Here is a 27,504-nt window from a genome sequence, read left to right on the forward strand (position 1 = left end):
ACTGACATGGGTGGAAGATTGGCTATCTAACAGAAAACAAAGAGTTGGGATAAATGGTTCGTTCTCGGGCTGGCAATCAGTAACCAGTGGTGTTCCGCAGGGGTCAGTGCTGGGACCCCAACTCTTTACAATCTATATTAACGATTTGGAGGAGGGGACCAAGTGCAACATATCCAAGTTTGCCGACGATACAAAGATGGGAGGGAAAGCAGTGAGTGAGGAGGACATAAAAAACCTGCAAAAGGACATAGACAGGCTAAGTGAGTGGGCAGAGATTTGGCAGATGCAATATAATGTTGGAAAGTGTGAGGTTATGCACTTTGGCAGAAAAAATCAAAGAGCAAGTTATTATCTAAATGGAGAGAAACTGCAACGTGCTACAGTACAAAGGGACCGGGGGGTCCTGGTGCATGAAACACAAAAAGTTGGTATGCAGGTGCAGCAGGTGATCAGGAAGGCCAATGGAATCTTGGCTTTTATTGCAAGGGGGATGGAGTATAAAAACAGGGAAGTCTTGCTGCAGTTATACAGGGTATTGGTGAGGCCACACCTGGAATACGGCGTGCAGTTTTGGTTTCCATATTTAAGAAAAGATATACTTGCTCTCGAGGCGGTTCAGAGAAGGTTCACTCGGTTGATTCCAGAGATGAGGGGGTTGACGTATGAGGAAAGGTTGAATAGGTTGGGACTCTACTCATTGGAGTTCAGAAGAATGAGAGGCGATCTTATCGAAACATATAAGATTGTGAGGGGGCTTGATCGGGTGGATGCGGGGAGGATGTTTCCACTGATGGGTGAGACTAGAACTAAGGGGCATAATCTTAGAATAAGGGGCTGCCCTTTCAAAACTGAGATGAGGAGAAACTTCTTCACTCAGAGGGTAGTAAATCTATGGAATTTGCTACCCCAGAGAGCTGTGGAAGCTGCAACATTAAATAAATTTAAAATGGAGATAGACAGTTTCCTAGCAGATAAGGGAATTAGGGGTTACGGGGAGAGGGCAGGGAAGTGGACGTGAGTCTAGATTCAGATCAGCCATGATCCTATTGAATGGCGGAGCAGGCCCGAGGGGTCGTATGGCCTACTCCTGCTGCTATTTCTTATGTTCTTATGTTCATGATACGGAGGCACAGGGCGTGGCTGAGGTACTGAATGAGTACTCAGCATCTGTCTTCACAAAAGAAGAGGATGAAGTTAATGTCGCAGTAGAGGAGGGGGGAGTAGAGAAATTGGATAAAAATGGATAGAAAGGAGGTGCTAAATAGGTTGTCATCACTCAAAGTTAACAAGTCACCCAGTCCAGGTGGATGCATCCTAGATTACAGAGGAAAGACCACAATCTTTCAATCTCCCTCAGATATATGGGAGTGGTGCCAGAGGACTGGAGGATTGCAAATGTTACACCCTGTTTAAAAAAAGGGAAGAGAGATAAACCTGGTAACTACAGGCCAATCAGTCTAATGTCAGTGGTGGGTGAACGACTAGAGACCATTGTCAAGGACAAAATTAATTCTCACTTGGAGAAGCATGGGTTAATAAGGGGCAGCCAGTATGGATTTGTTAAAGGTACAGCGTGTCTGATTAACCTGATTGAGTTCTCTGATGAAGTAACAGAGGGTTGATGAAGGTAGTGCAGCAGATGTTGTATATATGGACTTTCAAAAGGCATTTGATAAAATACCACATAAGAGACTTACTCTGAAAATAGAAGCAGAGGGAATTAAAGGGCCGATGGTAATTTGGGTATATAATTGGCTAAGGGAGAGGAGGCAGTGAGCAATGCTGAGGGATGTTTTTCTGACTGGAGGGAAGTATGCAGTGGGCTCCCCCAGAGGTCGGGATTAGGACCATTGCTTTTCTTGTTATATATAACTGACCTGGACTTGGGTATAGGTGAACAATTTCAAAGTTTACGGATGATACTATTTACTATGTTGCCAAGTTTTGTGAGTGTAGTAGTAGCAGACTTCAGAAGGACAGAGACAGACTGTGAAATGAGCAGACACAAGGCAGATGACATTAAATGAGGATAAGTGTGAAGTGATGCACTTTGGGAGAAACAACAGGGAGAGGCCGTATAATCTAAATGGGACTATTTTGAGGGGGTGCAAGAGCAGAGGGACCTGGGGGTCCATATTCACAAGTCTTTGAAAGTGCCATGGCAAGTTGGTGAGGCGGTTCAGAAAGCGTATGGGATACTTGGCTTTGTAAATAGTGCCATTGAATACAAAAACAAGGAAGTTACACTAAACCTTTACAAATCACTAGTTAGGAACATAGGACAGGAGGAGGCCATTCAGCCCCTCGAGCCTGTTCCACCATTCAATGAGATCATGGCTGATCTGTGACCTAACTCCATACACCCGCCTTTGGCCCATATCCCTTAATACCTTTGGTTAACAAAAACCTATCAATCTCAGATTGAAAATTAACAATTGACCGAGCATCAATTGCTGTTTGCGGAAGAGAGTTCCAAACTTCTACCACCCTTTGTGTAGAAGTGTTTCCTAATTTCACTCCTGAAAGGTCTGGCTCTAATTTTTAGACTCTGCCCCCAGTCCTAGAATCCCCAACCAGCGGAAATAGTTTCTCTCTATCTACCCTATCTGTTCCCCTTAATATCCTGAAAACTTCGATCAGATCACCCCTTAACTTTCTAAATTCCAGGGAATACAACCCTAATTTGTGTAATCTCTCCTCGTAACTTAACCCTTGAAGTCCGGGTATCATTGTGGTAAACCTACGCTGCACTCCCTCCAAGGCCAATATATCCTTCCTAAGGTGTGATGCCCAGAACTGCTCACAGTGCTCCAGGTGTGGTCTAACCAGGGTTTTGTACAGCTGCAGGGTTTTGGCCTCAGCTGGAGTCTTGTGTACAGTTCTGGGCACCACACTTTAGGAAGGATGTCAAGGCCTTGGAGAGGGTGCAGAGGAGGTCGACCAGGATGGTACCAGGGATGAGGGATAGGGTTGCAAAATTCTGGGAATTTTTAAAAGAGGAAACTTTCCATGGGAATTTTCGGGAATTTAGAGTTTTTTTGCACACTGATGGTTTTTGTCTCTGACCCTTATATTATCTTTGTCGTCAAAATAGACATACTGTTCCATACAAATAAAAACAGGCTTTCAAAACTTTATTTAGGTTATAATTTTGAACTTTATTGAACCCCCACAAAAAAGACCCATCTAAAATAAAATAAAAAGAGCGTCAGCTTATTTAGCCTGTAATTTGTCCTTATTTTGTCCCTTTGAGTCTTCTACTCATGAGTCTTCTGAGTCTTCTACTCCTCATTGCTCCTCCTGATTCTCTGACTCTGACGTGTCCATTTCCTCCTCTGTGTCAGTGTCTAGCTGTGTGGTGGACACTTCTGTATCTGGCTCAATAAGTTGTAGGTTCGCCCGGATAGCCACCAGTTTCTCCACTCTCTTGTTAGTCAGCCTGTTGCGCACCTTTGTATGCGTATTCCCAAAAAGTGACCAGTTTCGTTCAGAGGCCGCTGATGAAGGTGGGATTTGGAGTATCACCGATGCAATAGGTGACAGGGCCTCAGATGCACAAAGTCCCTTCCACCAGGTATGTGCACTGATATGCTTGCATGATTCCCATATCCCATCCCCATTCCAAAGACCTTGCTTGGTAGAGAACTTTGCCAGACTTCCCAGAACTTTACCCACATCCAGATTGAGATGGTGTGAGAGGGTAGAAATCACACTGTAAGCGCTGTTGATCTGTTCTCCAGAAAGTATTGGTCTCCCAACATGCTTTGGGTCCAGCATGTATGCTGCAGCATGAATCGGCTTGACACAAAATTCTTGACGCGTCTGTATGAATTGAACAATTGCCTTCTCCTCTGCTTTGAGCAGCAGGGATGTGGGTAGGGCAATGCTGATTTGTTCTTTTAAATCAGTAAAAAGCCTGAGAACATCTGACAAGACAGCGTCATCTCCTTCAATCTGAGCAATTGCAGATGCTACTGGTGAGAGTAGTTTAAGGCTGCTAACCACTCTCTCCCAAAACACATCATCCAGCAGTGTTTTCTTGATGGTGGTTTCCATATCCCCAGACTGGGATATTGCCATTTCTTGCAGTGACTCCTTACCCTCCAGAAGGCTGTTGTACATTATGACAACACCACCCCACCTAGTGTTGTTGGGCAGCTTCAGTGTGGTGTTCTTGTTCTTTGTCATTTGCTTGGAGTTGTAGGTTGCTGCAACTACCTGTTTTCCCCTGACATACTTAACAACTTGCTTGGCTCTCTTGTACAGTGCTTCCATGGTTCTCAAACCCATGATGTCCTTGAGGAGCAGGTTAAGCCCATGAGCTGCGCACCCAGTAGACGTAATATGAGGGTAGGCCTCCTCCACTTGAGCCCAAGCAGCCTTCATATTCGCAGCATTGTCAGTAACTACTGCAAAGACCTTTTGTGATCCAAGATCGTTGATGACCGCTTTCAGCTCATCAGCAATGTATGTGCCTGTGTGTCTGTTGTCCTTCGTGTCTGTGCTCTTGAAGAACACTAGGAGAGGAGTGGAGACGATGTAGTTTATGATGCCCTCCCCTCGTACATTTGACCACCCATCTGAGATAACTGCAACACAGTCTGCCATCGCTATCGTTTCTTTGAGCTTTCCTTGGACTCTGTTATACTCAGCCTCCAGCAAATAAGTAGACAAAGCATGTCTGGTGGGAGGACAGTATGCAGGGCGAATAACATTGAAAAATCTCTTCCAGTACACGTTGGCTGTGAGCATGAGGGGTGAGCCTGTTGCATATACAGCTCGAGCAAGGCACTCATCTGCATTCTTCTGGCTATGGTTATCCATTGTATCAAAGAACCTTCCAAGTGGGCCAGGAGTTGCTGATGATAAGGAGCCTGATGCTGAATGAGAACCATCATCTTCTTGAATGGAAGCAGAGGAACTCTGGGCTGACTGCTGTGAGCTTTGAGTGAAGTTGTTGCATTTGGATAAATGCTGCTGCATCTTTGTGGCATTCTTTACATATGGCTTTCTACAGTGTTTGCACATGTACACAGTCTTTCCATCTTTAATGCCTGGGGTAAAATGCTTCCACACATCCGACGGTAAACGTGGCATTGTTCTATGCAGAGAAATAAAGGGCATTAATCTCTGTGTCGAACTGCGGTCCATCAGCACAATTGCAACAGGGTGAGTACATTTTTGCTGATGCTCCATGTGATAGAAGCATGACCTGTACACACACGACGCTACATCACCAATAGTGTATTATTTTGTATATTTTAAATTGAAGGACAACAGAGTTCAACAAGTAACTGGTTTATTTGGTATAAAGTCTGATTTACTTACTGCATCATCACAACATCAGCAGAAAACAAAATGACTTCCCTCAGCACCCCTAACCTGGATCTTAAAAAAAAATATAGCAGTCTTACAGATGCCTGCAGGCCAATCACAATTCGATATGCAAATATTACAAATAGAGGGAGCTAATCGCTCATCCACTCATCCAACCAATCAGGACACATTTGTTCACAGTCACACACAAAACTTGTAATTATTAAAACAAGCCAAGTAAGAAGATAAACATATATTGATTAAGAAATTCCTTAATAATTAAGATTCCATCTCTGTTAGTAATTGTAAGAGAGGACCTATGGAAAAAAAAGAAAGAAATACAAAAAAAACAATATTATGCTAGCATGTGCTTTTTTGGGCAAAATTCCCAAAATTCCCAAGCTAAACTTCCCGTGGAAAATTTCCGGAAATTTACCGGAAACTTTCCACCCCTTTGCAACCCTAATGAGGGACTTCAGTTATGTGGAGAGATTGGAGATGCTGGGATTGTTCCCCTTAGAGCAGAGAAGGTTAAGAGGAGACCTAATAGAGGTGTTCAAAATGATGAGGGGTTTTGATCGAGCAAGTAGGGAGAAACTGTTCACTCTGGCAAGTGGGTCGGTAACCAAAGGTCACAGATTTAAAATAGTTACTAAAAGATCTAGAGGGAAATGAGGAGAATTGTTTTCACACAGAGGGTTGTTAAGATCTGGAACGCACCATCTGAAAGGATGCTGGAATCAGGTTCCACAGGAACTTTCAAACAGTAATTGGACGAGTCCTTGAAGAGGACTAGTTTGCAGAGTTCTGGGGATAAAGCTGGGGTTTGGGACTAAATTGGACAGCTCTTTCAAAGACACGATGGGCCGAATCACCTCCTTCTGTGCTGTTAGATTCTATGATCAGTGTGAAGTCGCTGGTGTCCCTTAAGGATGTTAGAGCTTTTAAAGCTCTTCCCACAGTCAGAGCATTTAAAGGGCCTCTCGTCAGTGTGAACTCGCTGATGTCTCAGCAGGTTGGATGACTGAGTGAATCCCTTCCCACACACGGAGCAGGTGAACAGTCGCTCCCCAGTGTGAACTCGCTGATGTACCAGCAGGTTGGAGGGCCGAGCGAATACCTTCCCGCACACGGAGCAAGTGAACGGTCTCTCCCCAGTGTGAACTCGCTGATGTAACAGCAGGTTGGATGACCGAGCAAATCCCTTCCCACACACAGAGCAGGTGAATGGTCTCTCCCCAGTGTGAACTCGCTGATGTACCAGCAGGTGGGATGACTGAATGAATCCCTTCCCACACACGGAGCAGGTGAATGCCCTCTCCCCAGTGTGTCGGTGTTGGTGTCTCTTCAACTCCCCGGAGCTTTTAAAGCTCTTCCCACAGTCAGAACATTTAAAGGGCCTCTCGTCAGTGTGAACTCGCTGATGTGTCAGCAGGTTGGAGGGCCGAGCGAATCCCTTCCCACACACGGAGCAGGTGAACGGTCTCTCCCCAGTGTGAACTAGCTGATGTACCAGCAGGTGGGATGACTGAATGAATCCTTTCCCACACATGGAGCAGGTGAACGACCTCTCCCCAGTGTGTCGGTGTTGGTGTCTCTTCAACTCCCCGGAGCTTTTAAAGCTCATCCCACAGTCAGAACATTTAAAGGGTCTCTCGTCAGTGTGAACTTGCTGATGTACCAGCAGGTGGGATGAATCAATGAATCCCTTCCCACACACGGAGCAGGTGAACGGTCTCTCCCCAGTGTGAACTCGCTGGTGTGTCAGTAGGTGGGATGACCGACTGAATCCCTTCCCACACACGGAGCAGGTGAACGGCCTCTCCCCAGTGTGTAGGAGCCAGTGTCCCTTCAGCTCCTGGGGGCTTTTAAAGCTCTTCCCACAGTCAGAACATTTAACGGGTCTCTCGTCAGTGTGAACAAGCTGGTGTCCCTTCAGTTCCCTGGGGCTTTTAAAGCTCTTCCCACAGTCAGAACATTGAAATGGTCTCTCATCAGTGTGAACAAGCTGGTGTCTCTTCAGATACTGAGCACTTTTAAAGCTCTTTCCACAGTCAGGACACTGAAATGGTCTCTCATCAGTGTGGACAAGTTGGTGTTGCTTTAGTTCCCCGGGGCTTTTAAAGCTCTTCCCACAGTCAGGACACTGAAATGTTCTCTCCCCAGTGTGAACTCCCTGGTGTGTTTGCAGGTGGGATGAACAAACAAATCCCTTTCCACACACGGGCCAGGTGAACAGACTGTCCCTGGTGTGACTGCGCCATTGAACTTCCAATGCAGACAGGGAACTGAATCCCTTCCCGCCGTCCCCACCTTTACCCGGTTTCTCCCCGGTGTGACGGTGCATGTGTCTTGCCAGGTCAGGCGATAGGCTGAATCCGTGTCCACACACCGAACACGTGTGCGGTTTGTCTGCGTTGCGATCCCTGCTCTCTCCTTCCATGTGCAAAAGCCGATGATATTCAGGTCCTGATGAATCCAGCGACTCTGTCAGATCGTGATGTTTGGTCTGAGCTTCCCGCCTGTAACTGCTCCACTTCTATAACCCTGTAAATTGAGATCAGAAAAGGATCAGAGGCAAACTGTTGTTTAATTTTCCCCTTTCCGAATCTAGGGGCAGTGAATCTGATTTTCAGGCCCCAGCTGCTGCACAGGTTGGTTGAAAGGATCAGCAGTAATGGCGGCTGTAATACCCACAAGCCCCCGCGCTCCAGAAATCACTCTGTTGACTCTGAGTCCCGCGCATGTGCTCATGGCCCCCGCGCTCTCCCTCCTGCTCTACAATCACCCATCCCGATCGGTCCGCAACACGCATGCCCAGCACACAAAACCCCACGGTTGGAACATCGGGCGTGCATGCAGAGCCACAACATCTGGTACGCGTGAGCGGCTTAGGTGGGGGCGAGTCAGTGTTTCGCCTCAGCCGCCAGGGAGGTGCGCATGCGCTGGACGACCCAACATTCTTCCCGTCAGCAATCACTCCCTCGTTTCTTTAATAAAAACAGAAAATGCTGGAAATACTCAGCAGGTCAGGCAGCATCTGTGGAGTGAGAAACAGAGTTAACATTTCAGGTCGATTACCATTCATCAGAACTGCTTGCTCTTTAGTGTCAGCCAGTGGCTCAGTGGGTAGCACTCTCGTCTCGGAGTCAGAAAGTTGTGGGTTCATAGTCCCACTCCAGAGACTTGAGCACAAAAATCCAGGCTGACACTCCAGTGCAGTGCTGAGGGAGTGCGGCACTGTCGGAGGTGCCGTCTTTCGGATGAGATGTTAAATTGAGGCCCTGTTTGCTCTCTCAGGTGGATGTAAAAGATCCCATGGCATTATTTCAGGAAAGAAAGACTTGCATTTATATAGTGCCACCAGATATCCTAAAGTGCTTTACAGCCAATGAAGTACTACAATGAAGTAGTCACTGTTGTAATGTGGGAAAGAGCAGGGGAATTATCCCCAGTGCCCGAGCCAATGTTTATCCCTCAATCAACATAAAAAATGATAGATTATCTGGTCATTATCACATTGCTGTCTGCGGGAGCTTGCTGTGCGCTAATTGACTGCCGCATTTCCTACATTACAACAGTGACTACACTGCAAAAGTACTTCATTGGCTGTAAAGTACTTTGGGACGTCCGGTGGTGGTGAAAGGCGCTATATAAATGCAAGTCTTTCTTTCTTCACTGGTCTCACCAGCGACCTCTTCTGGCGGTTAGTTGATTGACAGACGAGAGCCCACGCATGCGCACTCGGAGCGGCACAGTGACCCCTCCCGGTCACCTAGGGTAATGACCGCGCATGCCCAGAGGAGACCAACCCCCCTCCCCCACTCGGAGCTGCGCCTGCGCACTCGGATCCTGCCGGACGGAGTCGGCGCGGGGCCATTCCGGGGAAAGGCCTTGGTGTCGGGTCCAGAGTCGCGATCGGTGACGCAAAGTGAGTTTTCTCCGCTCCGATTGGGTGGAGAATGGCGCGGGGTGGATCGGGAGAGAATCGAGAGAAATAGAAAAACATGAGAGTCCGCGAGGCCCCGGACCGAGCGGCGGCACTTGGACGGTTCCCGTGATCTCCTCGGGGACACGTCACCCGGGCCCGCCGCCTGATTGACGGCAGCTTCCGACCAATAGGGAGCGAGCGGGGCGGGACTGGAGGAGGGAGTCGGCGGCGGGCCCTCCAATCGGGGAGCCTGAGCGGCGGGACTAGCGGCACCCAGTGGACGGGGCTGGAGGAGCGAGCCGGCGGCGGGTCCTCCAACCAATCGGGGAGCCCGAGGGGCGGGACTAGCACCGGCTGATTGTCTGATCCGCAGGGCAGCGAGTTTCTCCAGTCCCTTGTTCAGGGCCCGGGGAGGCTGTGGGCCTTTATTCCCCGCATTGGACACAAGGCTCTTTATCTCAGGCATAGGGTGACGTCGCACTGAAACTTTCCGCTCTCCTTTACAAAGATGGCTGCCGTTAACCTGGGCCTGTAAGGGGAAGAAATCCCCACAACTGCAAACACGGGATCTTCAGCTTATTATTGGGCGCTTGCCTCCTGCACGAGTTGTTTATGAAGCCTGCCCACCCACCCACCTACCGGTCCATTACTCCCTCCTTCGCGATTTTTACCCGCTGCACCATCGCCCTCCCGGCTTCAGCTCCTCTCCATCTCCAGTAACGCACTGCGCATGCTCAATATACCGGCCCCTCCCGCGCCTGCGCGCTGGGCTCTTGTAGTCTGGGTGTGGCACATGTTCCACCGCGGGGAATGCTGGGTAAAAGACCAGATTAGTGAATGAAACATGATTTACTGTGATCAGATTGAGGACTGAACCATGTTCATTCTGGTAGTCATGGTTTGTTTCTGCTGATCTTAATAACTCCTGTATCTGTGCTGGAGATTAATATTCTGTTTAAATAGTGAATAAATGAAGCTTGAGGAACAGCACCTCATCTTTCAATTAGGCACTTTACAGCCTTCTGGACTCAACATTGAGTTCAACAATTTCAGACTTTAACCCTTACTCCCATTTTTCATGCTGTATGATTTTGCCATCCCCATTTGCAACATTTTCCAAGACTCGGTTTCACAGCCACATCTCTTTCCTCAGCAACTGTCTCCGGTTCCAACTTATTCCACGTGGATTCCAACTGAACTTCCACCCTTCGTGTTTCAGATCCACCCAGGATAACTTTCCTGCCTCTTACCTTAGTAATATCTGTTACATCTCCAGCTTTTTCCAGTTCTGATGAAGGGTCCCAGACCTGAAACGTTAACTCTGTTTCTCTCTCCACGGATCCTGCCTGGCCTGCTGAGTATTTCCAGCATTTTCTGTTGTTATTTCAGTGAATAAATAAGCTTTGTTTCAAACACACAGTGTGTCAAATATTTGATTTCTCCATGATAAGAGAAGACAAATTAATGTTCTGTTCCAGACTGTTTCATTTTTGGGCCTTTTCTTACTCTCGATTATTTCCGTTCTCATCTCGTTCGCCTTCTACCACATCAAACCCCAAGCTTGCTCCGTTTACATAGAAACATAGAAGATAGGAGCAGGAGTAGGCCATTCGGCCCCTCGAGCCTGCTCCGCCATTCAATGAGATCATGGCTGATCATCCAAATTCAGTACCCGGTCCCTGCCTTCTCCCCATATCCCTTGATACCTTTAGCTCCAAGAAATATATCTAACTCCTTCTTGAATATATTTAAAGACTTGGCCTCAACTGCCTTCTGTGGTAGAGAATTCCACAAGTTCACCACTCTCTGGGTGAAGCGTCCGAGCCAATGTTTATCCCTCAATCAACATAAAAAATGATAGATTATCTGGTCATTATCACAGTGCTGTCTGTGGGAGCTTGCTGTGCGCTAATTGACTGCCGCATTTCCTACATTACAACAGTGACTACACTGCAAAAGTACTTCATTGGCTGTAAAGCACTTTGGGACGTCCGGTGCTGGTGAAAGGCGCTATATAAATGCAAGTCTTTCTTCCTTCACTGGTCTCACCAGCGACCTCTTCTGGCGGTTGTTGGATTGACAGCCGAGAGTCCGCGCATGCGCACTCGGAGCGGCGGTTTGGGCCGAGTCCGGCACAGCGACCCCTCCCGGTCACCAAGGGTAATGACCGCGCATGCCCAGAGGACACCAACCCCCCTCCCCCACTCGGAGCTGCGCCTGCGCACTCGGATCCTGCCGGACGGAGTCGGCGCGGGGCCATTACGGGGAAAGGCCTTGGTGTCGGGTCCAGAGTCGCGATCGGTGACGCGAAGTGAGTTTTCTCCGCTCCGATTGGGTGGAGAATGGCGCGGGGTGGATCGGGAGAGAATCGAGAGAAATAGAAAAACCTCAGAGTCCTCGAGGCCCCGGACCGAGCGGCGGCACTTGGACGGTGCACGTGATCTCCTCGGGGACACGTCACCCGGGCCCGCCGCCTGATTGACGGCAGCTTCCCACCAATAGGGAGCGAGCGGGGCGGGGCTGGAGGAGCGAGGCGGAGGCAGGTCCTCCAACCAATCGGGGAGCCCGAGGGGCGGGACTAGCGGCTCGCAGTGGGCGGGGCTGGAGGAGCGAGCCTGCGGCGGGTCCTCCAACCAATCGGGGAGGCCGAGGGGCGGGACTAGCGGCACCCAGTGGGCGGGGCAGGAGGAGCGAGCCGGCGGCGGGTCCTCCAACCAATCGGGGAGCCCGAGGGGCGGGGCTAGCGGCACCTAGTGGGCGGGGCTGGAGGAGCGAGCCGGCGGCGGGTCCATCAACCAATCGGGGAGCCCGAGGGGCGGGACTAGCGACACCCAGTGGGCGGGGCTGGAGGAGCGAGCCGGCGGCGGGTCCTCCAACCAATCGGGGAGCCCGAGGGGCGGGACTAGCGACACCCAGTGGGCAGGGCTGGAGGAGCGAGCCGGCGGCGGGTCCTCCAACCAATCGTGGAGCCCGAGGGGCGGGGCTAGCGGCACCTAGTGGGCGGGCCTGGAGGAGCGAGACGGCGGCGGGTCCTCCAAGCAATCGGGGAGCCCGAGGGGCGGGACTAGCGACACCCAGTAGGCGGGGCTGGAGGAGCGAGCCGGCGGCGGGTCCTCCAACCAATCGTGGAGCCCGAGGGGCGGGACTAGCGGCACCCAGTGGGCGGGGCTGGAGGCGCGAGCCGGCGGCGGGTCCTCCAACCAATCGTGGAGCCCGAGGGGCGGGACTAGCGCCGGCTGATTGTCTGATCCGCAGGGCAGCGAGTTTCTCCAGTCCCTTGTTCAGGGCCCGGGGCCCGGGGAGGCTGTGGGCATTTATTCCCCGCATTGGACACAAGGTTTTACTAAAGACTTTTTAAATTCATCAATAAAAGCAGATAAACCTCGTGCTTCTGTAGAACAAACTTTCTAATATTTTATAGAATCAGAGAATGGTTACAGCACAGAAGGAGGCCATTCGGCCCGTCGAGCCCGTGCCGGCTCTCTGCCAGACCACTTCAGCGAGTCCCACTCCCCGCCCTTTCCCCGTAACCCTGCAAATTTCTTTCCTTCAGGTACTCGAGGGGCCAAATGGTCAACTCCTGCTCCTATCTTCTATGTATCTATTATCCGAGGCACAGGTAGGCCCCACGGCGGCGGCGGACCTGTGAGGAGCGGCGGTGGTGATATAAAGCGAGGTGGTGGAGCAGGTAAGCCCCACAGCAGCGGACCTGTGAGGAGCGGCGGCGGTGATAACCATGTGTGCGGGAAGTGTATCCAGCTGCAGCTACTGACAGACCGCATTGCGGCGCTGGAGCTGTGAGTGGATACATACTGGAGCATTCGCAATGCTGAGGACATCGTGGATAGCACGTTTAGGGAGTTGGTCACACCGCAGGTAAAGGCTACAAAGGCAGGAAGAGAATGGGTGACCACCAAGCAGAGCAGTAGACGCAGGCAGGTAGTGCAGGGTTCCCCTGTGACCATCCCCCTCTCAAACAGATATACTGCTTTGGATATTGTTGGGGAGGATGGCTTATCAGGGGAAGGCAGCAGCAGCCAACTTCCTGGCAACGTGGGTGGTTCTGCTGCACAGGACGGGAGGAAAAAGAGTGGGAGAGCTATAGTAAGAAGGGATTCAATTGTAAGGGGAATAAATAGGCGATTTTGCGGCCGCAAACGTGACTCCAGGATGGTATGTTGCCTTCCTGGTGCAAGGGTCAAGAATGCCTCAGAGCGGCTGCAGAACATTTTGGAAGGGGAGGGTGAACAACCAATTGTCGTGGTGCATATAGGTAGCAACGATATAGGTAGAAAAACGGGATGAGGTCCTAAAAGCTGAATATAGGGGGTTAGGAGGTAAATTAAAAAATAGGACCTCAAAGGTAGTAATCTCAGGATTGCTACCAGTGCCACGTGCTAGTCAGAGTAGAAATAGAAGGATATTTCAGATGGCTACGTGGCTAGAGGAATGGTGCATGGGGGAGGGATTCAAATTCCTGGGACATTGGAACCGGTTCTGGAGGAGGTGGGGCTAGTACAAACTGGACGGTTTGCACCTGGGCAGGACCGGGACCGCTGTCCTAGGGGGAGTGTTTGCTAGTGCTGTGGGGGAGGGTTTAAACTAAAATGGCAGGGGGTTGGGAACCTGAGCAGGGAGACAGAGGAAAGGGAAACCAGGATAGAAGCAAAAGACAGAAAGGAGAAAAACAAAGGTGGTGGTCAGAGAAATCAAGGGTTTAAATCAAACATGGCCACAGTAAATAATAATTCTAAAAGGTGTAAGAGTGTTAAAAAAAACAAGCCTGAAGGCCTTGTGTCTTAATGTGAGGAGCATTCGTAATAAGGTGGATGAATTATCTGCGCAAATAGAGGTAAACGGATATGATATGATTGGGATTCCGGAAACATGGCTCCAGGGTGACCAAGGCTGGGAACTCAACATCCAGGGGTTTTCAATATTCAGGAAAGATCGGCAAAAAGGAAAAGGAGGTGGGGTAGCATTGCTTTTTAAGGAGGAGATTAACACAATTGAAAGGAAGGATATTAGCTCTGATGATGTGGAATCTATGTAGAGCTGAGAAATACCAAGGGGCAGAAAACGTTAGTGGGAGTGTCATACAAACCTCCAAACAGTAATGTGGAGGTTGGGGATGGCATTAAACGGGAAATTAGGGATGCGTGCAATAAGGGCACAGCAGTTATCATGGGTGACTTTAATCTACATATAAATTGGACTAACCAAATTAGTAACCATACTGTGGAGGAGGGATTCCTGGAGTGTATACGGGATGGTTTCCTGGACCAATATGTCGAGCAACCAACTAGAGATCAGGCCATCTTAGACTGGGTATTATGTAATGAGAAAGGATTAATTAGCAATCTTGTTGTGCGAGGCCCCTTGGGTCAGAGCGATCATAATATGATAGAATTCTTCATTAAGATGGAGAGTGAAGCAGTTGACTCAGAGACTAGGGTCCTGAATTTAAATAAAGGAAACTACGATGGTATGAGGCGCAAGTTGGGTAGGATTGATTGGGGAATGTTACTCAAAGGGTTGACAGTGGATAGGCAATGGCAAACATTCAAAGATCGCATGGATGAACTACAGAATTTATTCATCCTTGTTTGGCATAAAAGTAAAACAAAAAGTGTGACTCAACTGTGGCTAACAAGGGAAATTAGGGATAGCGTAAGATCCAAGAGAGGACATATAAATTGGCCAGAAAACGTAGTAAACCTGAGGATTGCAAGCAGTTTAGGATTCAGCAAAGGAGGACAAAGGGATTAATTAAATGGGAGAAAATAGAGTATGAGAGTAAGCTTTCAGGGAACATAAAAACTAACTGTAGATATGTGAAGAGAAAAAGATTGGTGAAGTCAAGTATAGGTCCCTTGCAGTCAGAATCAGGGGAATTTATAATGGGGAACAAAGAAATGGCAGGCCAATTAAATACATACTTTGGTTCTGTCTTCACAAAGGAGGACACAAATAACCTCCCAGAGATGTCGAGGAACATAGGGTCTAATGAGAGGGAGGAACTGAAAGAAATCAGTATTTGTAGGGAAATGGTGTTAGGGAAATTGATGGGATTGAAGGCCGATAAATCCCCAGGGCCTGATAATTGACATCCTAGGGTACTTAAGGAAGTAGCCCTAGAAATAGTAGATGCATTGCTGGTCATCTTCCAAAATTCGATAGACTCTGGAACAGTTCCCATGGGTTGGAGAGCAGCTAATATTACCCCACTATTCAAAAAAGGTGGTAGAGAGAAAACGGGGAATTATATCGGTAGTGGGGAAAATGCTAGATTCCATTATAAAAGATGTAATAGCAGAGCACTTGGAAAACAGTGACAGGATTGGACAAAGTCAACATGGATTTACAAAAGGTAAATCATGCTTGACTAATCTACTGGAATTTTTTGAGGATGTAACTGGTAGAATAGATAAGGGAGAACCAGTGGATGTGGTGTATTTGGACTTTCAGAAGGCCTTCGATAAGGTACTGTATAAGAGATTAGCGTGTAAAGTTAAGGCACATGGGATTGGGGGCAAGGTACTGACTTGGATAGAGAACTGGTTGGCAGACAGGAAGCAAAGAGTTGGAATAAACGGGTCTTTTTCCGAGTGGCAGGCAGTGACTAGTGGGGTACCACAGGGATCGGTCCTAGGACCCCAGCTATTCACAATATATATAAATGATCTAGACGAGGGAACTAGATGTAACATCTCCAAGTTTGCAGACGACACAAAGCAGGGTGGGCGTGTGTGAGGAGGATGCCGAAAAACTCCAGTATGATTTGGACAGGTTGGGTGATTAGGCAGAAGCATGGCAGATGCAGTATAATGCGGATAAATGCGAGGTTATCCACTTTGGTGGCAAAAACAGGAAGGCAGATTATTATCTGAATGGCAATAGATTGGGAGAAGGGGAAGTGCAACGAGACCTGGGTGTCCTTGTGCACCAGTCGCTGAAGGTAAGCATGTAGGTGCAGCAGGCGGTTAAGAAGGCAAATGGTATGTTGGCCTTCGCAGCGAGAGGGTTTGAGTACAGGAACAAGGATGTCTTGCTGCAGTTGTACAGGGCCTTGGTGAGACCACATTGTGAGTATTGTGTGCAGTTTTGGTCGCCTTATCTGAGGAAGGATGTTCTTGCCGTGGAAGGAGTTCAACGAAGATTTACCAGGCTGATACCTGGGATGGCAGGAATTACGTATGAGGAGAGATTGGGACGATTGGGCTTGTACTCACTAGAGTTTAGAAGAATGAGGGGGGATCTCATTGAAACTTATAAAATTCTGACAGGACTGGACAGACTAGATGCAGGAAGGATGTTCCCGATGGTCAGGGAGTCCAGAACCAGTGGTCACAGTCTAAGGATACGGGGTAAGCCATTTAGGACAGTAATGAGGAGGAATTTCTTCGCCCAGAGAGTGGTGAACCTATGGAATTCTCTACCACAGAAGGCAGTAGAGGCCAATACATTAAATATATTCAAGAAGGAGTTGGATATATTTCTTAAAGCTAAAGGGATCAAAGGGTATGGGGAGAAAGCAGGGACCAGGTACTGAATTTGGATAATCAGCCATGATCGCATTGAATGGCGGAGCAGGCTTGAGGGGCTGAATAACCTACTCCTGCTCCTATCTTTTATGTTTCTATGTTTCAGTTTGAGCTGGAGTGGAGATGGAGGAGAAGCTGCTGGGTTTAACCCCCAGTACTTCTGAGCCCAGGAGGACCCAACAATTTCCAATGTGAGACTGTCAAGGGAGGTGGATTCTAGGGGAGATTAGGTTGTTACACAGACACTGTCCGTACAATGTAAAAGAGTATTGTTTTAGGAACAAGTATTTCTGTACAGGCTTTTAATCCAGTTTACATCTACAGATTTGTTTTAATTCATTTTTGGGATGTGGGCGTAGCTCGCAAGAGCAGCAAATACAGGAAACGTTCTGGTATCCGGCACTGATGGGACCGAGCTGGTGCCGGTCGATCAACACTGCCGGAGAAACGAGCGCTATAGTTAAAAGATACGGAGCTTCTGAGCTCCGTCTGAAGCAACAAACCCTGTTGCTTAGCAACAGCTTCAAAACAGTTGGCGCAGCTTGCAAGCATCTCTGTAGCTAAGCAACAGCTTCAGCTAGACGCTTGCAGAGCCACAAATGGAGAAAAGAAGCAGCTAAAAGTAAAAAAAGTTACCTGAACCGACTCCTGAATTTTGTCGGTGGATAGAGCATTCCGGATGTTTAACCTCCGTTTAAACGAAAGTTTCCTGTATTGCCAATCCCCAGTTTCCCATTGAGAAGGGGGTGGTGAGTCACCTTCTTGAACTACTGCAGTCCGTGTGGTGAAGGTATTCCCACAATGTTGTTCGGTAAGGAGTTCCAGGATTATGACCCAGCAACGATGAATATATCTGAGTCAGGATGGTGTGTGACTTGGAGGGGAACTTGGATGTGATGGTGCTCCCATACAACAGCTGCACTTGTCCTTCTAGGTGGTGGAGGTTGCGGGTTTTGGAGGTTCTATCAAAGTTCTGGTCGAGTTGCAGATGTCTAAAGTTCCTTTCCTTCTCCCCCTCCCACACCCACCTCTCTCTCTCTCTCTCTCTCCTCCCATAGAGGTCAGAGTCTTGTGTAGGCCCAGACCAGGTGGCGGATTCCCTTCCCTGAAGGACATCAGTGAACCAGTTGGGTATTGATGACAATCCGGCAGCTTTCATGGTCACTTTTCTCTAGTGCCGGCCCCACAATTGACCAGATTCATTGAGCTCAATTTCACAACCTGCCTTTATTTTCTTGTGGGTTGTCTCTCACGCTCCCTGTTTTAAATTAATTTTACAGGGCACTGGAAGGGGAGGATTTGCAGACAGGAAACTCAAACCAAACATCACGTCAAGATCTGACAGATCACGTGACTCATCGGACCTGAATATCATCGGCCTCTGAACATGGAAGCAAAAAGCACCGTTCACAGCGGGGAGAAACCGTACATGTGTTCTGTGTGTGGACGAGGCTTCAGCCAACCCTCTGGCCTATCGTGACACAAGCGCATTCACAACGGGGAGAGACCGTTCTCCTGCTCTGAGTGTGGGAAGGGATTCAGTCAGTCATCCAGCCTGCTGCTACACCAGCATGTTCACGCCGGGGAGAGGCTGTTCACCTGCTCTGAGTGTGGGAAGGGATTCAGTCAGTCATCCACCCTACTGAGACACCAGCGAGTTCACACTGGGGCGAGGCCGTTCACCTGCTCTGAGTGTGGGAAGCGATTCATTGAGTCATCCACCCTACTGAGACACCAGCGAGTTCACACTGGGGAGAGGCCGTTCACCTGCTCTGAGTGTGGGAAGGGATTCACTCAGTCATCCATCCTGCTGATACACCAGCGCGTTCACACCGGGGAGAGGCCGTTCACCTGCCCTGTGTGTGGGAAGGGATTCAGTCAGTCATCCACCCTACTGAGACACCAGCAAGTTCACACTGGGGAGAGGCCGTTCATCTGCTGTGAGTGTGGGAAGGGATTCATTCAGTCATCCACCCTACTGAGACACCAGCGAGTTCACACTGGGGAGAGGCCGTTCACCTGCTCTGAGTGTGGGAAGGGATTCACTCAGTCATCCATCCTGCTGATACACAAGCGCATTCACACCGGGGAGAGGACGTTCACCTGCCCTGTGTGTGGGAAGGGATTCAGTCAGTCATCCACCCTACTGAGACACCAGCGAGTTCACACTGGGGAGAGGCAGTTCACCTGCTCTGAGTGTGGGAAGCGATTCATTGAGTCATCCAACCTGCTGAATTACCAGCGAGTTCATACTGACGAGAGACCTTTTAACTGCTCGGACTGTGGGAAGTGCTATAAAGGTTCTGGGGCACTGATACGCCATCAACATGTTCACACTGACGAGAGACCGTTCAGGTGCTCTCACTGCGGGACTGGGTTCAGGCGATCATCTGAGCTCACTGTACACCAGTGCACTCACACTGGGGAGAGGCCGTTCACCTGCTCCGTGTGTGGGAAAGGATTCACTCGCTCATCCCACCTCACTGATCATCAACTTGTTCACACTGATGAGAGACCTTTTAAATGTTCTGACTGAGAACAGTTTTAAAAGCAAAAGGAAGCTGATACAACACGAATGCACTCACACTGGGGCGAGGCCATTCACCTGCTCCGTGTGTGGGAAGGGATTCACTCAGCCATCCACCCTGCTGACACACCAGCGAGTTCACAAGTGACTGCAGGGGGTGGATTCTGTTGTTGTTCCTGCTGTTAATCACATCCAGGACTGAACCATGTTCATTCTGACAGGTGGGGATTGTTTCTGCTGATGTTAATAACTCTCGGAACTGGGCTGGAGTTTAATATTCTGGATATATGTCAAATAAATCAACTTTGTTTTAAACACATTGTTGTAGATTTTTGCCTTTCCCACCTGAGTGTTTAGCATCACCTGGCTGGAGCTCAGAAAGGACAATCTGGGGGAGGATCGTACGGTGGGAACAGAACTCCAGCCTGGACACAGTCCTTCAGGGCCACACTGAGAGGGGCAAATGGCACTTTGGTCTTTCTCGTCTCTCTTCACTGACAGCAAAGTTGCTGTGCAGGTTAATCTCGAGGCGTGTGAGAAATATGTCCCAGCCGCTCTCTGCCATGGTTCAGAGCTCCTAGGCACTGAACAGAAGGCTCCTTTAGGAATGTACCCCAGTGCTTTTTTTTTAATGGCCTTATTTACGTGTGTCGCTACTTTTAGTGATTTGTGTATCTGTATCCCGGGATCGCTCTGCTCCTCCAGCCCATTTAGACTCTTAGGGGGAAATTCGAGGGCGCCCCCTTTGGGTCGCTAACGTCACTGGGGCTAATTTTAGCACCCCAAAAAAGTTAGCGCCCCTGCGCATTAAATTCAGTGGTAGCGCCCCAGGCAGGGTGCTACTGGAAGCGCTCCCCTCCCTCTTGAGGCGCTACCAGTGAATTTCATGGCGCTTCATGTAACAGCGTCACGCCCGTCGGCACATAGCACTGTGTCATAGCAGACCTCCCTCCCTGATTAAAGGGGAGTGTCCTAGCACTGCGCACACTGGGGTCCTGCTGGACCACCGGGGAGTGGGGTGTCGGATCAAGAGGAGCGCCTTGCTGTGCGATCGCGGCCGACACCCCAAAGAAGAAAGGGGAAGGGGGCAGGAGCTGGCAGTCGGCCAAAATAAAAAGTTGCCGCCCGACACCTGCCCTTTAAGTGGCGTTGCCGCGGCTGCAGAAACAACCCCTGACCCTGTCGGACATATCGTCCGGTGATAGGTCAGGGGTCGCAACCCAAGGTTGCAGCCGGGGTGCTGCGTGTGGCGATGATGTCATTGCCGGCGGTGCAGTGCCGCAGGGAGCTACCGACTAACTCCGTCGCTAACCTCCTGCTGAGTATCGCGGGAGGCACAAAGCAACCCAATTTCACCCCCTTGTCCAAGTAGTGAGTGGCTTCCTTATTCTTCCCACCAAAACACACCGCCTCACACTGACCTATAGTGAAATTCATTAGCACACCACCTCACACTGATCTATACTGAAATTCATTAACACACCACCTCACACTGATCTGTAGTGACATTCATTAACACACCACCTCACACTGATCTATAGTGAAACTCATTAACACACCACCTCACACTGATCTACAGTGAACTTCATTAACACCACCTCACACTGATCTATAGTGAAATTCATTAACACACCACCTCACCTTTGCCAATTAAGAGGATGCAGAACAGTTGACAAGTTCGGTAAAAATTTATGATAGTAATTGATCAATCCCAGGAACGACCTTAATTGTGAGACATTTTCAGGTGCTGGGGCTTTTATGACCGCTTCAATTTTTTCAGGTGACTTATGCAACCCTTCTTCGTTAATTATATGGCCACAATATGACATTTGTTTTTGGAAAAATTCGCACTTGGGGCGATTGGCTCGTAGGCCCCGTTCTCTCAGCCTAGTGAGCACCTGCTCTAAATTGGCAAGGTGCTCGTTGTTGTTTTCTCCTGTTACAAGGATGTCGTCTAGGTAGCATTGAGTCCCCGGAATCCCTTGCAGGACTTGCTCCATAGCTCTTTGCCAGATAGCTGGAGCTGATGCTACTCCAAAAACCAGTCGATTGTACTGGTACAGGCCTTTGTGTGTGTTTATCATGAGATACTTTTTAGAGGCCTCCTCAACCTCCATCTGTAGATATGCCTGTGCCAAGTCAATTTTGGTGAAATGTTTCCCTCCGGATAGTGAGGCGAAAATATCTTCTATCCTCGGAAGAGGATACTGTACTGTGTGAAGGACCGGGTTTACAGTCACCTTGAAGTCCCCACAGATGCAAATTTTTCTCTGTTCTTCAGATTTATCATTATTCAACGTTTTCTTCATGACCAGGACGATGGGTGTTGCCCACTCGCTCCAATCTATCTTGGATAACACGCCTGCCTTTTCCAAATTCTCCAGCTCTGCCTCGACTGCTGGACGAAATACATATGGCACAGGCCTTGCCTTAAAAAACTTGGGAATTGCCGCATCTTCCACTTTTATTGAGGCGGTGACGCCTTTCAAGGTTCCTAGTTCCTGTTGAAACACTTCTTTGGCGTTGGCCAAGATGTCTTTTAATCGTTCAGGTATGATGTCATCATCATTTTTTTTCTTACTGGTCACCGTCAGTGCCTGAATGGAGTGCCAGTCTAAACGTATCTTCCTGATCCATTCACGTCCCAACAGCGGTGGACCACCATCTTGCAGAACGTATAAATACAACTTCTGTATTTCCTTGCCGTTGTATACAACAGGTACCCTTATTTTCCCTCTGGGGTATACTTTCTGCCCCGTATATGTCTTCAAGATAATGGATGTGTCTTTCAAAGGTATATACGGAAATAGCCGCTCGTAATCCTATCGACTTATGACGGTCAGAGCTGATCCTGTATCCAGCTCCATTTTAACTGGGGACCCCGCTATCATGAGGGTAACCCAAATGGTCTGGTAATCTTCTTTGGCAATTACATTATGTAATTTGAGACAGCTTAGTCTCTTGTTTCCGGAGTCGCTATCGCTCTTCTGGTCTTCGGAGCTACTGTCCATCATCATTTGTACCTTTCTGTACTTTTCCTTATTGATTTTTTTTCTGTCAGTGGATTTTTTGTTTCCAGATCAGCATACACGTGCAATGTGTCCCATCTTTCCGCATTGCCTGCATGCTTTGTCCTTGAACCAGCAGTCCCTCTGGTCATGGGTGGATCTGCCGCAGCGATAACATCTCTCGAAACCCCGTGTCATTTCATGGGTGCCGAAGTCCTGTGGCTTTTGCTGTATCTCTGCAGCTCCTCTTGCTGCTGCTTCCTATGATACAGCCACACTGAAAGCCTTATCCAGTGTCAAATCTTTCTCAGAAAGTAGCCTTTTTTGTGTTCCTTCACTTAGGAGGCCGCAGCCGAATTTGTCTCGTAGAGAATCTGCCAGTCCTGCCCCGAATTGGCAGTGCTTTGACAGCTTTCTTAATTCGGTGAGGTAATCAGCGTTACTTTCATTCTTGTGCTGATTCCTCCTGAAGAATTTGAATCGTTCCGCTATCAGCAGCGGTGTTGGGTTTACGTGCTCCTGTAGGGTATCAACAATCTCCTTAAAAGTCTTGTCCATCGGTTTGGCTGGAGTGATTAAGTTTTGTAACAGCCCGTATGTCCTTGCGCCCATCAGATTTAGAAGTACCGATGCCTTTTTATCATCCTCTACTTCATTCGCTGTGCAATATACCTCCACTCTTTCCACATATGTGGTCCAATCCTCTATATCACTATCGAAAGCAGTAATATTGCCAGTCTTAGGCATCCTGAAAATCAAAAATGGCGCCTCCCGTGCTTTCCTTTCTTCCCTGCCAAGAAAATAAAATGGCACCTCCCGCGCTTTCCCGTGCTTTCCCGCCGCTGCCGCTGCTGACAATGCTGTTCTCCATGGTTTTTATTTACACAGATATTTTTAATAGTTGGAGACTCGTCCCCGCCGGACCCTCTGGGACATTTCCCTCCCTCTGCTTGGTCCGAACGCCGACCTGCTTTGCAGCACCGGCCGTCTCCCGAGTGCTCCACCCTCCGTCTCTGTTTGCCTCCGCCTTCCGACTCGCTGCTTGGCCCCGCTGCAGAGCCACCCGATCGAGCCCCAGCCCGCCGCCCAGGAAGGATTAGTGCAGTACCTGCCACCAGCCCGTCTAGCTGGTGAAACCACAGTTTTTTTATTGTTTTTTTTTTTATCTTCGACCTTCGTCTGAGGAATCGATCTCCTTGAGGTGCTGCCGAATTGCAGGTAAGTCCGTTTCCAATTCATCGCCACTGTTGTATCTGTGTGTTAATGGAGACACAGAATGCAGGAGTTGGTTTACAAGTGTTTACTGAACAAAGTCTGGAGGTGAACTAAAAAATACAAGACACTATACAGGCTTATATAGCCCGAGTGGCCACTACTGGCATTACAGTACACAGGGGCTCTTAAAGGTGCATACACCACACCTCGCTCCTCACAGGTCCGCCCCCGCTGTGGGGCCTACCTGCTCCGCCGCCTCGCTCTTTATATCACCGCTGCCTCGCTCCTCACAGGTCCGCCCCCGCTGTGAGGCCTACCTGCTCCACATTGCTCTTTATATCACCGCCGCCTCACTCCTCACAGGTCCGCCGCCACTGTGGGGCCTACCTGCTCCGCCGCCTCGCTCTTTATATCACCGCCGCCTTTCTCCTCACAGGTCCGCCCCTGCTGTGGGGCCTACCTGCTCCGCCGCCTCGCTCTTTATATCACTGCCTCGCTCCACACAGGTCCGCCCCCGCTGTGGGGCCTACCTGCGGCTCGGATAATAGATACATAGAAGACAGGAGCAGGAGTTGGCCATTCGCCCCCTCGAGTACCTGAAGGAAAGAAATGTGCAGGGTTACGGGGAAAGGGCGGGGAGTGGGACTCACTGAAGTGGTCTTGCAGAGAGCCGGCACGGGCTCGACAGGCCGAATGGCCTCCTTCTGTGCTGTAACCATTCTCTGATTCTATAAAATATTAGAAAGTTTGTTCCACAGAAGCACGGGGTTTATCTGCTTTTATTGATGAATTTAAAAAGTCTCTATTAAAACCTGAGCCAGTGTGTTGTGAGCCAAAGAGCCTTGTGCCCAATGCGGGGAATAAAGGCCCACAGCCTCCCCGGGCCCCGGGCCCTGAACAAGGGACTGGAGAAACTCGCTGCCCCGCAGATCAGACAATCAGCTGGTGCTAGTCCCGCCCCTTGGGCTCCCCGATTGGTCGGAGGACCCGCCGCCGGCTCGCTCCTCCAGCCCCACCCCGCTCGCTCCCTATTGTCGGAAGCTCTCGTCACTCAGCCCGCGGGCCTGGGTCACGTGTCCCCGAGGAGATCACGGGCTCCGTCCAACTGATGCCGCTCGGTCCGGGGCCTCGCGGACTCTCAGGTTTTTCTATTTCTCTTTATTATCTCCTGATCCACCCCTCCCCCCCACCCCGCGCGATTCTCCACCCAATCGGAGCGGAGAAAACTCACTTCGCGTCACCAATCGCGACTCTGGATCCGACACCAAGGCCTTTCCCCGGAATGGCCCGCGCCGACTCCGTCCGGCAGGATCCAAGTGCGCAGGCGCAGCTCCAAGTGGGGGAGGGGGTTGGTCTCCTCTGGGCATGCGCGGTTATTACCCTTGGTGACCGGGAGGGGTCGCTGTGCCGGACTCGGCCCAAACTGCTGTCCCGTGTGCGCATGCGCGGACTCTCGGCTGTCCCCAGACGGAGCAGGAGTGGCCATTCGGCCCCTCGCGCCTGCTCCACCATTCAATGAGATCATGGCTGATCATCCACCTCAACTCCATTCACCGGCCCGATCCCCACATCCCTTGATTCCCCTAGAGTCCAAAAATCGATCTCAGCCTTGAATAGACCCAATGACTGAGCCTCCACAGCCCTCTGGGGCAGAGAATTCCAAAGATTCACCACCCTCTGAGTGAAGAAATTTCTTCTCATCTCAGTCCTGAATGGCCGACCCTTTATCCTGAGGCTGTGGCCCCTGGTTCTAGACTCCCCGGCCAAGGGAAACATTCTCCCAGCATCCACCCTATCAAGCCCTGTAATAATTGTGTATGCTTCAATGAGATCCCCTCTCATTCTTCTGAATTCAAGAGAATACAGGCCTAGTTTACTCAATCTCTTCTCATACGACAGTCCCGCCATCCCAGGAATCAATCTCGTGAACCTTCGTTGCACTCCCTCTATGGCAAGTTTATCCTTCCTTCGGTAAGGAGACCATAATTGTACCCAGTACTCCAGGTGTGGTCTCACCAAGGCCCTGTACAATTGGAGTAAGACTTCTTTAGTCCTGTACTCAAATCCTCTTGTAATGTCAACCATCAGCTAGAAGAGGTCACTGGTGAGATCAGTGAAGAAACAAAGACTTGCATTTATATAGCACCTTTCACCACCACCGGATATCCCAAAGTGCTTTACAGCCAATGAAGTACTTTTGAAGTGTAGTCACTGTTGTAATGTAAGAAACACAGCAGTCAATTAGTGCACAGCAAGCTCCCACAAACAGCAATGTGATAATGACCAGATAATCTATCGTTTTATGTTGATTGAGGGATAAACATTGGCTCGGATTCTGAGGATAATTCCCCTGCTCTTTCCCACATTACAACAGTGACTACTTCATTGTAGTACTTCATTGGCTGTAAAGCACTTCAAGACATCTGGTGGTCATGAAAGCACTACACAAATGCAAGTCTTTCTCTCAGAGATGCCGGGAACATAGGGTCTGATGAAAAGGTGGAACTGAAAGAAATCAGTATTTGTAGGGAAATGGTGTTAGGAAAATTGATGGGACTGAAGGCCGATAAATCCCCAGGGCCTGATAATCTACATCCCAGGGTACTTAAGGAAGTGGCCCTAGAAATAGTAGATGCAATGCTGGTCATCTTCCAACATTGGATGGAATCTGGAACAGTACCCATGGATTGGAGGGTAGCTAATGTTACCCCACTATTCAAAAAAGGTGGTAGAGAAAAAGCGGGGAATTATAGATCGGTAAGCCTGACATCGGTAGTGGGGAAAATGCTAGAGTCCATTATAAAAGATGTAATAGCAGGGCACTTGGAAAGCAGTGACAGGATCGGACAAAGTCAACAATGATTTACAAAAGGTAAATCATGCTTGACTAATCTACTGGAATTTTTTGAGGATGTAACTGGTAAAATAGATAAGGGAGAACCAGTGGATGTGGTGTATTTGGACTTTCAGAAGGCTTTCGATAAGGTCCCGCATAAGAGATTAGCGTGTAAAATTAAGGCACATGGGATTGGGGGCAAGGTATTGACTTGGATAGAGAACTGGTTGGCGGACAGAAAGCAAAGAGTTGGAATAAATGGGTTGTTTTCCGAGTGGCAGGCAGTGACTAGTGGGGTACCGCAAGGGTCGGTCCTAGGACCCCAGCTGTTCACAATATCTATTAATGATCTGGACGAGGGAATTGGATGTAATATCTCCAAATTTGCAGACGACACAAAGCTGGGTGGGAGGGTATGCTGTGAGGAGGATGTCGTGAAACTCCAGTACGATTTGGACAGGTTGGGTGATTGGGCAGAAACATGGCAAATGCACTATAATGTGGATAAATGTGAGGTTATCCACTTTGGTGGCAAAAACAGCAAGGCAGATTATTTTTTGAATGGCAATAGATTGGGAGAAGGGGAAGTGCAAAGAGACCTGGGTGTCCTTGTGCACCAGTCACTGAAGATAAGCATGCAGGTGCAGCAGGCAGTTAAGAAGGCAAATGGTATGTTGGCCTTCGTAGCAAGAGGGTTCGAGTACAGGAACAAGGATGTCTTGCTGCATTTGTACAGGGCCTTGGTGTGACCGCACCTTGAGTATTGTGTGCAGTTTTGGTCGCCTTATCTGAGGAAGGACGTTCTTGCCATGGAAGGAGTGCAGCGAAGATTCACCAGGCTGATACCTGGGATGGCAGGAATGACGTACGAGGAGAGATTGGGTCAATTGGGCTTATACTCACTGGAGTTTAGAAGATTGAGAGGGGATCTCATCGAAACCTATAAAATTCTAACAGGACTAGACAGTCTAGATGCAGGAAGAATGTTTCTGATGGCCAGGGAGTCCAGAAGCAGGGGTCATAGTCTAAGGATAAGGGGTAAGCCATTTAGGACTGAAATGAGGAGGAATTTCTTCACCCAGAGAGTGGTGAACCTGTGGAATTCTCTGCCACAGAGGGCGGTGGAG

General features: G+C 49.2%; 1 protein-coding gene and 1 pseudogene across 5 annotated transcripts in view; both read right to left on the reverse strand.

Annotated features, from left to right (window-relative positions):
* The window catches only part of LOC147105431 (uncharacterized), a 35,677-nt pseudogene extending 25,630 nt beyond the window's left edge, over nt 1-10,047 (reverse strand). Inside the window, exons 1-2 of the transcript XR_015081658.1 lie at nt 9,887-10,047; nt 6,212-7,863 (exon numbers count right to left, since the gene is read on the reverse strand). The product of XR_015081658.1 is annotated as an uncharacterized LOC147105431 (transcript). The remainder of the gene's footprint in view (nt 1-6,211; nt 7,864-9,886) is intronic.
* Nucleotides 2,976-7,726, reverse strand: LOC147105432 (uncharacterized). Of its 4 annotated transcripts, XM_086009799.1 has the most exons (3): nt 7,636-7,726; nt 5,329-5,388; nt 2,976-5,101 (listed from the first exon to the last, which is right to left on the reverse strand). In XM_086009799.1, the coding sequence occupies exons 2-3, from the start codon at nt 5,334-5,336 to the stop codon at nt 3,289-3,291; spliced, it is 1,821 nt and encodes a 606-aa protein (XP_085865925.1). In that variant the 5' UTR covers nt 5,337-5,388; nt 7,636-7,726; the 3' UTR covers nt 2,976-3,288. The 4 variants fall into 4 exon arrangements, with proteins under 4 accessions (XP_085865925.1, XP_085865924.1, XP_085865927.1 ...); XM_086009798.1 differs by having other exon boundaries at nt 2,976-5,388; XM_086009801.1 differs by lacking the exon at nt 5,329-5,388 and having other exon boundaries at nt 7,636-7,723.
* Nucleotides 10,048-27,504: the final 17,457 nt, after the last annotated feature.

This window comes from Somniosus microcephalus, chromosome 17, assembly GCF_052327205.1.
Source record: "Somniosus microcephalus isolate GS21.2 chromosome 17, FLI_Smic_1.0, whole genome shotgun sequence".
NCBI lineage: Eukaryota > Metazoa > Chordata > Chondrichthyes > Squaliformes > Somniosidae > Somniosus > Somniosus microcephalus.

Coding starts and splice junctions, on each gene's coding strand:
- LOC147105432 (XM_086009798.1), bottom strand. CDS start 5,196: ATGGAGCATCAGCAAAAATGTACTCACCCTGTTGCAATTGTGCTGATG.